This window comes from Oncorhynchus gorbuscha, linkage group LG12 (genome assembly GCF_021184085.1).
Source record: "Oncorhynchus gorbuscha isolate QuinsamMale2020 ecotype Even-year linkage group LG12, OgorEven_v1.0, whole genome shotgun sequence".
NCBI classification, from domain to species: Eukaryota; Metazoa; Chordata; class Actinopteri; order Salmoniformes; family Salmonidae; genus Oncorhynchus; species Oncorhynchus gorbuscha.
Genome location: NC_060184.1, coordinates 29,399,863 through 29,416,261, shown reverse-complemented (window position 1 = coordinate 29,416,261; position 16,399 = coordinate 29,399,863). Strand labels below are relative to the sequence as shown.

The 16,399-nt window shown below is 41.3% G+C and overlaps 1 protein-coding gene across 3 annotated transcripts in view; it reads right to left on the bottom strand.

Moving 5' to 3' along the window:
• LOC123990850 (disheveled-associated activator of morphogenesis 1-like) overlaps positions 1-16,399 on the bottom strand; it is a 127,328-nt gene that overhangs the window by 57,649 nt on the left and 53,280 nt on the right. For all 3 annotated transcript variants that reach the window (XM_046291773.1, XM_046291772.1, XM_046291774.1), the window contains exon 2: positions 9,600-9,894. In XM_046291773.1, coding sequence (XP_046147729.1) covers positions 9,600-9,788 — 189 coding nt within the window. In that variant the 5' untranslated portion in view covers positions 9,789-9,894. The remainder of the gene's footprint in view (positions 1-9,599; positions 9,895-16,399) is intronic.

Sequence of the window (16,399 nt, the reverse complement as noted above, 5' to 3'; positions counted from 1 at the left end):
CTCCCAGGTGGATAGCGAATGCCAATCGGTCAGAAGAAATTAAACTGGCTCGACAACAGAGGCGAATCATGGAGACGCAAGATGAACCAGGCTGGGGACTGGACTCTAGAGCCAGCCCTCCCCGGGGCTAAACAACCACCAATCGGTCGCCGAAGGGATGGGCACCTTCATAGGATTAGAACGATGGTCATGAAGGACCCAGAACCCGCAAGGTGAAAGCTGTTAGTTATTGTAGTGTTAAAACAGGTTTGAACCTTTCCTGAGATGTTTTTATTTGATTTGACCATTTCAAAACAATACAACCACGCATGTGGATACAATACAATGTTATTAAAATAATTGAGTATGACACAAAAAAAAGTTTTAAAACCTATTTCTATTATGGCCCACATGAATACAAAATACATCTCATCAATAGGGAGGAAACTGTAAAAGGAATAGCATAGATTACCATGTCATGTTCATGGAAAACAATTACACTTTTTTTAAGCCTGTGCAGTTTTAAAGCATTTTGCCCATAAACCATTTCTTAAGGTTTCTCTTACAACTCCCTAGCGTAGGGATATATTTTACATGGTTTGGTACACCATTCCATTCCTCTGCACCAGGGTTAAGGAAAAAGCTTTTTCCTGTCATGCTCCAATAGCGCAGCAGTCTGATATTGGCAACACTGGCTCTGGTGTGATGGCTACGAGAGTCTCTAATTAAATTAAAATAACCAGACAGGTAACTGGGGGAAAGGTCATGTACAACTTTAACAACCATCAACAGTTTGATCTACACCACCCGGAGATCAACTGGAAGCCAGTTCAGTTCCCTGCAATGATTAGGACAAATGTGCATCCTCGGGCTGAGCTTGAGTATAATTGTCAATAGTTTGATTTGGGCCGTTTGAAGTTTGTACTTCAGAGTTTTTTTTATGTCACTGAACCATGAGATACAAGCATAGTCATAGTGGCAATGTATCAGAGATGTTGCCATGGTTCTCATAGTCTCTGTATCCACGAACTTGGCTACCCTTGCCAGGATCTTTGTCCTGGAGTAAACATTCCCAATGACCTTTAGAGCCCTGGGTTCATCGGTCATGTGTTCACATCCCAAGTATGTAACAGAGCATTTTCCCCATCACCGCTACACCATTACACCTGAGAAGTTGGAAAGGTTTCTCACTTTGTTTTTGGAACCAAACATGATACATTCCGTCTTGCCTTAATGCAGAGACAGTTTGTTGTCGGATAACCACTTACTGACTTTAGTCATTTCGCAGCTTAGGGTGTTTTCAACGATCTCCTTATTCTTATGTGAAACCAAGAGGGCAGAATCATCCGCATACAGGAACAGAGGGCATTAACAGGCAGAATTCATGTCATTTATGTAGTGCAAAACAAAAGCAAAGGCCCCAAAATGCTCCCCTGGAGGACACCACAATTTATCTCTAGCATAAGACAGTGTCCCGGCTACATCCACCCTTTGGACCCTATCAGATAGGTATAACTTCACCCATAATAAAGAGTTAGTGCAAAAATCAATTGCTTTCAGTTTGTACAACAAAATATCATGGTTTACAGTATCAAATGCTTTTCTGTCAAGTATAGTAAACAGGTATCGGTAGAATAAGATTGTCTAAAAACCTGACTGAAGGTCATATAAAATGTCATGGTCATCATTGTACTTTATGATCTGTTCATGGAGTGATTTTTCTAAAACCTTTGACAACACACCCGAGATTGACACTGGTCTGTAGTTCCCGTGTTCAACTTTGCTTCCTTTCTTGAATAAAGGAACTCTTCGACCCGTGATACCTTTCATGTTGAATGGAAAGGTCGATGATGTGTGTTACATAAGGTCCGATACAATCAGTAGCATCACTCAGGAATCTAACTGGGATGTTATCCAGTACTGTGGCTTTCTGTTTGTCTAGATCTTCAAGCATCTTTGATGTTTTGTGGATACGGGTCCTGGTCATGTGAGGAAAAATACCATGATTTTCAGTAACAACAATCAAGATTGAACTTGCAGGCAAATGATCACAGGCCAGTGAGCTACATTTTTATGACTGTCCTGAAAGAAAACCTACTGCATTGTATGAATCAAAATGAGTCGGTCATCAGGTACTGCAGAACTAAATCTTTGCCACAAACCTCTGAAAGCAACGCCGACAACCATAAGACTAGAGAATGCATTGTTCTCTAAATGTATTTTAACCTAGAAAGACTTCCTACCTCTGACAGTGAACAAAGTGATCAACAAAGCCAGGATATACTTATTGTAAGTCAGTCTTAGCCAGAGTTTGTTAAATGATTAAAATGTCATGTTAATTCAATGGTGTCCGTGTGTCTGTATATATCTATGTGCACTGTGTGTGAGTACTATGTCAGAGCATGCATGCAAGTCTGTGTAGAAAATATGTGTACCCATATGGTCTTCGTGGGGCGGAGGGGTGTGGTGGGGTGTGAGAGAGTCAGCTCAACTATTCAACTATAATTTCTGCATGCAACCACATTTGCAGCAAACAGACGCTCTCTCTGGAACTGAACACGGTCTCACATGTGTTCTAGGGTTCCTATCTGGGCAGGGAGCCACTGGGAAGGGTTACAGGGTGGAGGAGCTCTTCCTCTGAAGTGTTTTTCAGCTACGGGCAGTGGTGGACCCGTGGAATTGTTAAATTAGTACCTGCGCTGTTGTGTAATAAGCAAGCCAAATCAGACGCAAGCCAGATGTTTTGGGTGCAAGATTAACAGCGTCATGTTATGTATGGCTGGGCGATATATAGAATTCAATCCAATGTATGTTTCAGTGCGATGTTCCAAATGCCTGTATCGCAAGAATCAATGTGTTTATTTTATTTTTATGTGCACCTTCCCACTCACACACAGACACCAAGCCCCTCCCCCTGTCACTCACAACAACAACAATGATGAAAGATAACTGCTTGTTGTCAGAGAGGAAGAAGTTTAAACTCGCTATTTACATGAGGTTTGGTCCAACAGAAACACTTAGAGACATTTTACTGTAATAGATGAGAAATTAACCGTTAAAAAATATACCTTTTTTGTCTCAACTCCCAAAATGAAGAACAGAGCAGACCCTATTAAAACGAGAGAATCAATGTTCATTGATAGTTTCAAATTAATGCTCAGTTTGTTGTGCGCAGAATCGTGGTACTGTTAGCAGCATTTCAGTGAACGTTGCATATACAGTTGAAGTCTGAAGTTTACATACACCTTAGACAAAAACATTTAAACTCAGTTTTTCACAATTCCTGACATTTATTCTTAGTAAAGATTCCCTGTTTTAGGACAGTTAGGATCACCACTTTATTTTAAGAATGTCAAATGTCAGAATAATAGTAGAGAGAATTATTGATTTCAGCTTGTATTTCTTTCATCACAATCCCAGTGGGTCAGAAGTTTACATACACTCAATTAGTATTTGGTAGCAATGCCTTTAAATTGTTTACCTTGGGTCAAACATTTCGGGTAGCCTTCCACAAGCTTCCCACAATAAGTTGGGTGAATTTTGGCCCATTCCTCCTGACAGAACTGGTGTAAATGAGTCAGGTTTGTAGGCCTCCTTGCTCGCACATGCTTTTTCAGTTCTGCCCACACATTTTCTATAGGATTGAGGTCAGGGCTTTGTGATGGCCACTCCAGTACCTTGACTTTGTTGTCCTTAAGCCATTTTGTCACAACTTTGGAAGTATGCTTGGTGTCATTGTCCACTTGGAAGACCCATTTGCGACCAAGTTTTAACTTCCTGACTGATGTCTTGAAATGTTGCTTCAATATATCCACATACATTTTCTCCTTCATGATGTCATCTATTTTGTGAAGTGCACCAGTCCCTCCTGCAGCAAATGATGCTGTCACGATGCAAATGATGCTGTCATGATGCAAGCCTCCTCCTTCTTCCGCTAAACATAACGATGGTCCTTACGGCCAAACAGTTCTATTTTTGTTTCATCGAACCAGAGGACATTTCTCCAAAAAGTACGATTTTTGTCCCCATGTGAAGTTGCAAACCGTAGTCTGGCTTTTATATGGCGGGTTTGTAGCAGTGGCTGCTTCCTTGCTGAGTGGCCTTTCAGGTTATGTCGATATAGGACTTGTTTTACTGTGGATATAGATAATTTTGTACCTGTTTCTTCCAGCATCTTCACAAGGTCCTTTGCTGTCATTCTGGGATTGATTTGCACTTTTCGCACCAAAGTACATTCATCTTCAGGAGACAGAACACATCTCCTTCCTGAGCGGTATGACAGCTGTGTGGTCCCATGGTATTCATACTTGCGCACTATTGTTTGTACAGATGAACATGGTACCTTCAGCCGTTTGGAAATTCCTCCCAAGGATGAACCAGACTTGTGGATGTCTAAAATAAAAAATCTGAGGTCTTGACTGATTTCCTTTGATTTTCCCATGATGTCAATTAAAGAGGCACGGAGTTTGAAGGTAGGCCTTGAAATACATCCACAGATACACCTCCAATTGACTCAAATGATGTCATGACATCATTTTCTGGAATTTTCCAAACTCTTTAAAGGCACAATCAGCTTAGTGTAAGTAAACTTCTGACCCACTGGAATTGTGATACAGTGAATTACAAGTGAAATAATCTGTCTGTAAACAATTGTTGGAAAAATTACTTGTGTCATGCACAAAGTATATGTCCTAACTGACTTGCCAAAACTATATTTTGTTAACAAGAAATGTGTGGAGTGGTTGAAAAACAAGCTTTAATGACTCCAACCTAAGTGTATGTAAACTTCCGACTTCAGCTGTTGGAGGTGGGACATCTATTTCTTGTTAGGAGGTGGCCAATGCATTGCAAATAGTTGTGCAATGCTTAAAACAGTGTTTGCATTCTAAAATGTAGGACGATTACATTACAAAGTCATTTAGTATTATTTGCCTGTGTTACCCTGTGGAGGCAGTCACAGTAACAGGTTATACTTGTTTTAAACTAGAAGTATGTCATTTTCGGCTCTGGTCGGCTTTGCATGACATTCATATGCAAAGCCGACCAGCCAGGCCGGTTCATCTGAAGTACTAGCATAACGATAACAAGCTAGTGTAATGCTTCCCAAAGGCCATCTCCATTTCAGAGCTTTAGCTGTGTAAACAAAAAACGAAAATGTCAGACAGGAACCCAAGGCTCCATTAACCAACCTCTATTTCAAGCTCACCTGACAGCACTCCCGTCAAAATGCCGCTGATCAAAGACAGGACTTGGTCAGCTGAGCCTCATATATATTGTCACATTGTATAATAGTCGCTAACCCTAGACAAGGATTTGCTTCTACACTTAGACTTATGATGACTTACGACAGGCACAAATGTCCTTACCACAGTAATAAGGAAAGTGTTTTATTGCATTTCATTTCAAACAAATCCATTGATAAGATTAAAATGATAGAGGATTATAGCCTTACATATTAAGATCTATAGTTTAGGTGTGTTAACACTAGCAACATAACACATTCATCAAAGTCATCTGATCTTCATTGCGATGTGTCATGGTCATTAAACATGTTATTTATTATTGTAGGGAGAAATTCTAGGGTTTACATCCTTGGGAATGCTGCTGGGTGGGGGGGCATTCAAAAGGTGCCTGCCATGACAGATGTCTGGCAATGGACTTAGTGGGCTTTATGTAGACTATGTGTACAGGGCCAGAGAGTTCCCATGTTGTGTATAAACGAATGCTATGAAAGATAGCATGTTGAGGGAAACCAGAGCCACTAGAGCTTAAGTTAACTGTCATAAGGCAGGGAATAGCCAAGCTACAAGTTGATGAGTAGTGTGAGGCTGAAGGCCTCTTTAGATGACCTCACCAGATAGGCCTCTCCTACCTAGCTCCAGTAGCCTATCCTCCTAGGGCCATCAGGAAGGGGGCTGTTCTGAATCAACTACCATATAGTGCTAGAGATAACAAGATACAGACAAGCCAAAAACAATGCCTGAAAAATGATCAATTTCACTCCTAGACGTACAGCAATAGACATTTGAAGAAAAATATAGCAACAAAGACTCACACTTTTACTTATGTCACTGCTTATGTCTGTGCATTGCTACATGTCCAATTGAATTCTGTCCGGATGCGTTTTGATTTCTGTGGTAGCATATAAACAAACCCATTTCTCCTGTAGTCAAATAAAATCTGCGTGGTTTTGTGTTGAGTACGGACAAAGAAGGCTCTTCGTACGATGCTTCCAGTTTCAGAATAAGATTTTGCTGCCTGGCAGTAGCTCGTTGCATAAACAAAGGAACTGCATAAACATTGCTGAGGTAGGTTTCCTTGAATCAAGGTCTAAATATATTTTAATATGACCGTTTGTTTGATTCCATTTATAAGACCAAGAAAAGACACGGGTCTAGTTGGTTGGCCTTTTAAATCCCAAATTAATCTGAGTTTAACATTAACCATACAGTTTATGGATCTTCTAGTATTTCCCTAATATGGTATTCCTTTTGAGGTAAAGCTGTAGTTCAGAAGAACAATTAGGTTACTCTCATTCATTCCCCGGGGAAGAGTCTATTTTAGTCTATAAAGGCAAAGCCTAATGATCAGTATTACTATGTTAAATGTATTTTCTCTCCACAAAACAGCACCTGTTGTGCACCAATACACAGGATGACTCTTAAGGTAGCAATAGCATGGGATGCAACATTTTGGACATTGTAAAAGAAAATACAGATTACAACGATACATTACAAGATGCGTCCATGCGACATTCATGGCTAGAGACAACAGCACGCAGCTTGCCATTTGAGGTCTAAAGATGTTCTGACCCAATCTAAAATGGGACCTGGCAATGTCTCCATGCTCTGTGAGCTGCTCAGTGAAGTCGCCAGACCTGTCATTCAGAAAAGCGTCTCAGAGCCTCCACCAAGGAACACTTTAGCCTCTGGGAGAATCCCCGCATTTATTCAGCATCCGCTTACTGACACAACATATTAAAAAGACGCAGTGAAAGTGCAGTAAAATACATGTTCATTTTAGTTTTCCCAACCATATTAGCACAGGCTCTACGCTAGTTATAAGGCCGATGGCTACTCAATTCATATGCCCTGTGGTTCAACTTAGCGACTCAAGCGGGTCATTCTGCGAAATGAGGCCTTTTGCATCGCTTTGATATTTTAAGTAGAAAGTAGTGCACAAATATTGCATTTTAAAAGCCCTTTAAGATAGACCACGTACAACATTTCTAAACGGGCTTGTTGACCTACTTAACCCCTAACCTCCTCTAACCTCCTCCAAGTTTTCACCATCATTGTAAAGCACTAGTAATATTGTTGCTTTAAAGTAATTTCTGGAGTTTATCTATTTCATGTGATTAGTGATTCATAAATAAAAAATAAAGTAAAAACTGTCCCTCATTTTAACGTCAACCGTGTTACATGAACTGAACTCTCGTTTTATTATGGTGAAACTATTCCTCTTTAAATATATATTTTTTAAAGAAACAAACATTTAAATAGTTAAAACAGTATAAAAGTAGGTGAGATGGTTCTATTCTTTTTGACCATTTTCTGGTGGAAAACTGAGCGGGTTGGGCTTAACAAATCAACCCTGTTACCCATGGAAAGAAATGTTTGAAAAAAAATGTTTTGTTAAGAATTGCATTTAGCTGCCTCGCCCTGTTGCACACAACAAGCTTCCATTCGTCCTGTCACTATTACGGTCAAACCAGTTAGCTAATTTGGCACTTACTACAAGCATTTCGCTACACCCAAAAGCATTTTGCTACACTCGCATTAACATCTGCTAACCATGTGTATGTGACAAATAAAATTTGATTTGATTTGACTAGTCATTTTTATTTATTCTCTTGAAATGGGAAAACATGTTTTTTTATTAAATTGATGTGCTCTTTATGACAGAATGTAAAAATTATAAGATTATATATATATATATATATATATTTTTTTTTTTACAAAGTTACACTACTTAAGAGACTCTTCGTGGAACTACCCAAATGACAAAGGACAGAATTGTTACTGTGGCCGTGGCATGCAGACTGAATTAAATTATGACAAGAGAATAGAGTGCCTCACCATCTACAATCTATCTATTTGACTCAAGGAATCAATTCAGGTTCTACAAGGATAATGACTGCAGCATTGTTAAACATTAATACTATAATTAGATTTTATGAAGGGGACAATCATCATTCATTTTATTTAGAGTCGACATACTAAACCATGTAAGTACCACCCTACAGTTCTGTTGGCTTGCCTCTAAAGCTAAACAGGATTGGGCCTGGCTGATCCCGAGACGGGAGACTAAATGCTGCTGGAATAGTCTCACACAGTTTCCTTCATACCTTCAAGCCCCATGACCAATGCCAGGGTAGTGGTCACGAGATTGTCACTGGTCACAAGGGAAAGGACACCCGAGATAGAAGATATTCAAGACTATGGGACAACCAACTTGGTTGCCCTCTTTATACAAGAGCAAACAATCCCCTTCATGTCTACAGTTGAGCAGAATATAAATCTGTTAAATAAGGTAATGGTATTTTATAGGTGGCCGCCAATCTCCCTGCCAGCCCTGATCTTTTAAAGCTTTTTCACTAAATTACCTCCGACCCAGACAAATTAGGGTTTATCGGGCAAGTGGATGGCTTGTGTCTATCCCCTCAGTGAAAACATAGCGACTGGAAGCCCCCTTTGTCGTCACACTCCACTTATTCAATCCAGGCTGGAGAGAGGGAGGGCAGGCCAGACAAAAACAAGCAATTAGCAGAAGGAGGAGGCCGAGACACAGGGCCTCTCAATAGGGGTCTATTGATGTGCAAAACGATCTGGTGGCGGCCTGCATAAGTGTGGCAACCATGTCAGAGGACCACATAGGCAGTAGATGCAGATTAAGAAGGGAGAACAGACTGAAAGGATGAGAAAAGGCAGCTAAACTGAGACGAGAGGAAAATGATTGCACAACGAAAGTAGGCTAAGCTCCGAATCGCTATTCACATCATGAAGAAGTAGTCTCCTAAACCACACCCACCTTGGGGGAAGTTAACTGCCATTGGCCATCTTTGCCCATTCAACATAACTACGTCAATCTAGGCTATTACTTTTAAACAAAACCATTTTGGGGGTTCCCATATGGTTATGTTTTGGTTATTGCTTGAACAGTCCTTAAGATTCTATTTTGTTGTGATCGTTGCAAAATACCTATTTCAGATGCAGCAGTTGTTAGCTAGAATGCTAACACTCACCGACATGGGCTTCTAGCAAAGCTAGCCAAAGAGCATTTTACTGGTTGTAGTTGAAGTGATTCAAGTTTAATGCAGTTGATTGGCGACGATTACAAAAACATTATATTTAGCAGGATATTGAAACGTTTACAATCCAATTATAATCCAAAAGTATTGTGAAACGCACTCATAAGCAACATGTAAATGTCGGCCTTTCTTTGCTTGTGGATTATGAGAACTCCCCCGTGTATCCCCCCCCAGTGGGGAAATTGTGAACAGCGACCCAGAGTATTAAATCCAAGCTAGCAACATAGCTCATTTTCATTCTCATGTTCAGAAGATAAATCATGACAATCCTGACAATAATACCAAAAAGGAAACTCCGGTCGCTACGTACCACCAACTCGGAGAACATGCCGTCCAGCTCATCATAGCCTGGCATGGGCAGTGAAGGCTCCATGGTCTGCAGAGCGAAGTCCTCGCGTAGCTGGTAGGTGATCTCTGGGTGGTCGCTGCCACTCTGGAAGCAGCAGAAGATGAAGGAGATTCCGGCGCCACCGCTACCACCACGCTTCCGGGGTGCCATGGCTACCGCTGCTGCGGGAGAGGTTCAGGTTTGGGGGGAGAAGGGGGAGGCTCTTTCTGCAACACCTGCCTCCGCTACCTCAGTGTTTCAACTCCTTTAGAGAGCCCTGTGACGGTACAAAAATGGAGAAGATGGGGTCGGTTAAACAACACAATATCTAAACAATACAACATCGCTGACTTACACAGCATGCACTGATTATAAGTAGGGCTAGGGTTTTTTCCTGCTCTAGGCCAAATAATTTTTTCCTGTTAAGGAAAAAACTCCTAGTTGGCAAGGGCCAGAGATTTTCTGAGCCAAATCACAGAAAAAAATTGCCATAATTAAAAAGCCTTTCATTGGCTTGATAGAAACCTCACACTTAAAATGCAAATATTTAAAGAGGTGTCTGTTAATAAAAATCAAAGGGGTGGCACACTATCGCATTTCACTGGTAGTAAACGCACAGCCACTTGTATTGATTTACAACACAGGGTAAAAAGCAGATGGTAGTTGAAATCTAGACCCTCTCCCTCGGGAGCATCAGCTTTCCTTCCAGGACGTAATGATTGTGATCAATCAAATCTATTTATAAAGCCCTTCTTACATCAACTGATGTCACACAGTGCTGTACAGAAACCCATCCTAAAACCCCAAACAAACAGCAAGCAATGCAGGTGTAGAAGCACGGTGGCTAGGCAAAAACTCCCTAGAAAGGCAGGAACCTAGGAAGAAACCTAGAGAGGAACCAGGCTCTGAGGGGTGGCCAGTCCTCTTCTTCGGGTAGAGATTATAACAGTACATGGCCAAGATGTTCAAACGTTCACAGATGACCAGCAGGGTCAAATAATAATAATAATCACAGTGGTCAGTGCAGTCTAGAAGTTGCATCAGTTAACATGTTACCTTGCTATGCATGTGTAGAGGTCTAAAACATTCAGTGAAGAGCACCACAGACATATGGTTCATAAATGCATTTCAACCTCAGGCCTTCTGAGCACAGGTGCTATATAACTTAATCAATCCACAACAGCTGTTCAATGCTAATGAAAATTCTAGAGATACGATAATATCATGCACGTAATATATGTCTATTAGTCATTTTTATGGGGGGGGGGGGCAGAGACAATGTTGTGTAAGAAATAGAACATTGCATATGGTCAATTCTGTGGGAAAGTCAACTTGAGAATGCAAAAATAGTTGTTCATTTCCAAATGACACCACATTCGTAATTATTTGTTTGAGTGTATGCTTTAGTCCACCAGTTTTAGTAAGACATTTTTTTTTATGAATTTTGGTCATTACAGAGTAGGATGCCAAGTCTCAAATAAGGCTTTTCAGTCAATCATATTTCATGGCTTTTGGAAAGGACTCACAGAGCTTCTATTTATTTGATTTTTTCCCCCACTTGCAGCTGTTCCCCAGTGTTTGTTATGAAGTTGACATCATAATACTACATTGAACTGTCCTGAGTTTTATTGGGGTTCTGTAGCTCAGTTGGTAGAGCATGGCGCTTGTAACGCCAGGGTAGTGGGTTCGATCCCCGGGACCACCCATACGTAGAATGTATGCACACATGACTGTAAGTCGCTTTGGATAAAAGCGTCTGCTAAATGGCATATATTATTATTATATTATTATTGGAGAGTTCTACAGTCTTTTAGGAAAATGAAAAGTTGTTGTAAAACATGCACATTTCATCAGATCACCTTGAAACTTACTCTGTAAAACCAACTTCCATCAAGGTTTTATATGGTTTATAATTGGCATCTTTTCATTGTCAGTATCCTTTTTCAGCATTATAATATAGTCACATCCATAGCGGTTGTGGATTAGGTGGATACGGATGCATCGTATTCTTGGCTTCAGATGTATGTGCACAGGCACCACACTGTGTGCTTCTGAGAAATACTCTTCAGACTTCCAAAGAAGCAAATTGTTGATATCATGAAAAGTCTGTGTTCTAGGTAAGATTTTCTTAGAGAACACAGTATATGACTAAATGCATTTCTCACACATGGCAGTAACTTAGTGATAGATTTTTTTGATAAAAAGGTGTTTATCCACAATCTGTGAATATTCCTTGATTGTGTTATTCTAAATTAAACACACCCAAAATATGCTGACTTCATCCATTGTCCCTAAAAGTGTATTGGCTGTGTAAGCATTTGTACAGTATATTGCCTCATTTGCATGTTTTATTGGAATATTTAAGAAAATGCATAATACATTATTTAAAAAAAAATCTAAAATGTGTGTCTACATTCAACTGTCAGAGGTCAATTTCGATGCATGTGAAGATAAAAGATGTTTTCACCCATTAGGGTACATTGCCTTCCTGGCCTCATGCTATGTAGTATACTATTCTGGCTACCTGCAATAATGTTAACCTAAAGTACTCGGCCTTCTGCTGACATTTTAAAACATTCCAGATGACAACTAATCGATTTTAAATTGCGAAATCAGACTATTTCAGACTGTCACATCCATAACAAAGAGCATAACATCCATAACGATCGTAATAAAGTAATAATGGATATGACAATATCTTCCTTCAAAATGGCTATGAATGTTTCAACCTAAGACTTACAAACTCAAGAGTTTGCTAATAAGTTAAGTCTCCCATAAAGCTTTTTTTTATCCAACATGCTTATATTTAGGAGCCAGTTTTTTGGGGTATACACTCCCCCCAAGGGGTACTACAGACACATACATCAACATTTGAATTTATGTTTTGTTAGTCCGATATGTGAGAAATTCAATTTGTGATTTTGCATGCAAATGTCACATCCATAACGCTGGAATCGCCAATATAGGCAAAAAATATAATTTTCTTTGTACTTCCATAGCATGCCTCCCCAAGTCCTCCAGAAAGTGATACGGGTCAGCTGTCTCAGCTACAATCTATGATATCCCTTTGAGCATGTAACAAGTTTCACAACCACTGTGCTACTGTCTCTTGCCATACACCAGTTTAGGATCAGAGATTGTATCACAGGGCGGGCCAAGACATGGGGTAGAGGTCACCGCCTCACTCAGAGCTGCTGAAATGTGCACATTTCAGAGATGTAGTCTTATGCCAGCAGAAGATGCTGGGTAAACAACACCTGGCTATATGGGCTCAAGCCATGCCTCACATAGCCCTGTACGAACGTCTGTTTTCACATTTTCACAAAAATGTGAGCATTTCAAGCGTTGCTCTGTGGGGACATGCACCCTGTGTAGCTTTACTGGGGTGGGTTGAGCCTATATTTCAGATACATTTTCCTGTACATGCACAGATGAGATTTGCCATTAACAATTAAAGGATCACACCACCCCACAGTTCATCCAGTCAGCCAGAAAGTTCAAGTGGTGTAACACAGCAGGGTGATCCACAAGTGTAACATTACCCAAGCAGGAGCAGGGAGTGCACACCTGTGCAGAGTGAGGGTATATAATGACAGAGGTGAGGGCGGCGGTATGGCGGTATGGTACCTCAGCCCAGCTGCTTAGCCCGAGGGCTGCGGACAATTGTTGGAAAAACATGGTAGGGTTTCACCTCACCTCGGTGAATCTGTCAGTGTAGCCAAGATAATGAGTTTGCAAGGACAAAGCATGGGGCAAGGAAAACATTTCAAGTTGTAGAAGGTAGAGTCCTGAGTGGTAAAGTTATACACAATAGAGTAAATGTAGGGTCTCAAAGGGAATCGCCCACATTTCCTCCGAGTTGGCCAGGGCTGTCCTGGCAAAGATGCCTGACAGACTTCTGGCCACACCACAGTGGCACAGCTGAACCTCAAATCTCAGCTAATCTAATGCCGGAGAGAAATTCCCAGCTGCCTCTTCTTTAAAAAACTGTCAGACTGCGCTCAGGCCGTGTCTAGACTTCACAGTTCATGCAGCTTTAGTATTCTGATCATGGAATCCCGAACGCGTCATACATCTACACTTAAATATGTGTCCATTGTGTCCGGATTCCCTTTTCCTGTGCTATATTCAAATGCCAGTATGCATTCTACAAAACGGTGGAATAGGCTAAATATGATAACACAACAACTGATAGCAGTAGCTAACTACTGTAGCTAACTAGCTAGCAAGCAACGCTAAAGGGATTGCAAAGAAGTTAGCATAACTTTGGCCAAACAAAAACAACTTTTTTTCTAAATATTAGCTAGCTGGCTAGCATTTGAGGCCAGCAAACACATTAATCACATGTATTTCTTCCAACATTATAATGAAAAGATGCCTCTCGGTCCCAAAACACACATTTCTGGAGACTTGTGGGAGGTGTGCTGATGACGTCACCCACTGTATGCGCTTTTGTTAGCCAAATTGCATCCAGACGGAGAAGAAATCAGCACACAATGCATCCCTGACCGCACCTTTTTCTTCCACGCCAAACTTGGTGCAAAACCACACCCACGAGTAACAGAGTTCGGAGGTTCCCTGTGACAAAGTAAATGAGTGTGAGAGAAAAAGAACGTGAGAGGGAATCCCTGTGAACAGGGAATCGGAGTTTGCTCGTGCCTGCCATGCCATGAACCAAGGGAGATGCACAGTTTCGCGGCCTCGTTTGAAATTATCTAAACAAAAGGCAAGCAACAACTGACTGGTAAATTTACTTTACCTTTATTTAACCAGGAAGGCTAGTTGAGAACAAGTTCTCATTTGCAACTGTGACCTGGCCAAGATAAAGCATAGCAATTCGACACAAACAACACAGAGTTACACATGCAAAAAACAAAACATAGTCAATAATACAGTAGAACAAAAGAAAACAAAAAGTCTATATACAGTGAGTGCAAATGAGGTAAGATAAGGGAGTTAAGGCAATAAATAGGCCATGGTGGCAAAGTAATTACAATATAGCAATTAAACACTGGAATGGTAGATGTGCAGAAGATGAATGTACAAGTAGAGATACTGGGGTGCAAAGGAGCAAGATAAATAAATAAATACTGTATGGGGATGAGGTAGGTAGATAGCCCATCTGTAAACAGCCCATCTATGTACAGGTGCAGTGATCTATGAGCTGCTATGACAGCTGGTGCTTAAAGCTAGTGAGGGACATATGAGTCCAGCTTCAGAGATTTTTGCAGTTTGTACAGTCATTGGCAGCAGAGAACTGGATGGAAAGACGACCAAAGGAGGAATTGGCTTTGGGGGTGACCAGTGAGATATACCTGCTGGAGCGTGTGCTACGAGTGGGTGCCGCTATGGTGACCAGTGAGCTGAGATAAGGCGGAGCTTTACCTAGCAGAGACTTGTAGATAACCTGTAGCCAGTGGGTTTGGCAACGAGTATGAAGCGAGGGCTTCGCAATGGTGGGTAGTGTATGAGGCTTTGGTGACAAAACGGATGGCACTGTGATAGACTGCATCCAGTTTGTTGAGTAGAGTGTTGGAGGCTATTTTATAGATTACATCACCGAAGTCGAGGATCGGTAGGATGGTCAGATTTACGATGGTATGTTTGGCAGCATGAGTGAAGGATGTTTGTTGCGATATAGGAAGCCAATTCTAGATTTAATTTTGGATTGGAGATGCTTAATGTGAGTCTGGAAGGAGAGTTTACAGTCTAACCAGACACCTAGGTATTTGTAGTTGTCCACGTATTCTAAGTCAGAGCCGTCCAGAGTAATGATGCTGGACGGGCGAGCAGGTGCAGGCAGTGATCGGTTGAATAGCATGCATTTAGTTTTACTTGCGTTTAAGAGCAGTTGGAGGCCACGGAAGGAGAGTTGTATGGCATTGAAGCTTGTCTGGAGGTTAGTTAACACAGTGTCCAAAGAGGGGCCAGAAGTATATAGAATGGTGTCATCTGCGTAGAGGTGTACCAGAGAATCACCAGCAGCAAGAGCAACATCATTGATGTATACAGAGAAGAGAGTCGGCCTGAGAATTTAACCCTGTGGCACCCCCATAGAGACTGCCAGTGGTCCGGACAACAGGCCCTCCGATTTGACACACTGAACTCTATAAGAGAAGTAGTTGGTAAACCACAGTAATGTCTCTTATCGATGGCGGTTATAATGTCTTTTAGGACCTTGAGCATGGCTGAGGTGCACCCATGACCAGCTCTGAAACCAGATTGCATAGCGGAGAAGGTACGGTGGGATTCGAAATGGTCGGTAATCTGTTTGTTAACTTGGCTTTCGAAGACCTTAGAAAGACAGGGTAGAATAGATAAAGGTCTGTAGCATTTTTTGGGTCTAGAGTGTCACCCCCTTTGAAGAGGGGAATGACAGCGGCAGCTTTCCAATTTCAGAACAGGCTAGTAATAGGGGTTGCAACAATAAGTCATAATAATTTTAATTTTAAAAAGAGAGGGTCCAGATTGTCTAGCCTGGCTGATTTGTAGGGGTCCAGATTTTGCAGCACTTTCAGAACATCAGCTATCTGGATTTGGGTAAAGGAGAAATGGTGGGGGCTTTGGCGGGTTGCTGTGGAGGGTGCCGGGCAGTAGGGGTAGCCAGGTGGAAAGCATGGCCAGCCGTAGAGAAATGCTTATTGAAATTCTCAATTATAGTGGATTTATCGTGGTGACAGTGTTTCCTAGCCTCAGAGCAGTGGGCAGCTGGGAGGAGGTGCTCTTATTCTCCATGGACTTTACAGTTTCTCAGAACTATTTTGAGTTAGTACTACAGGATG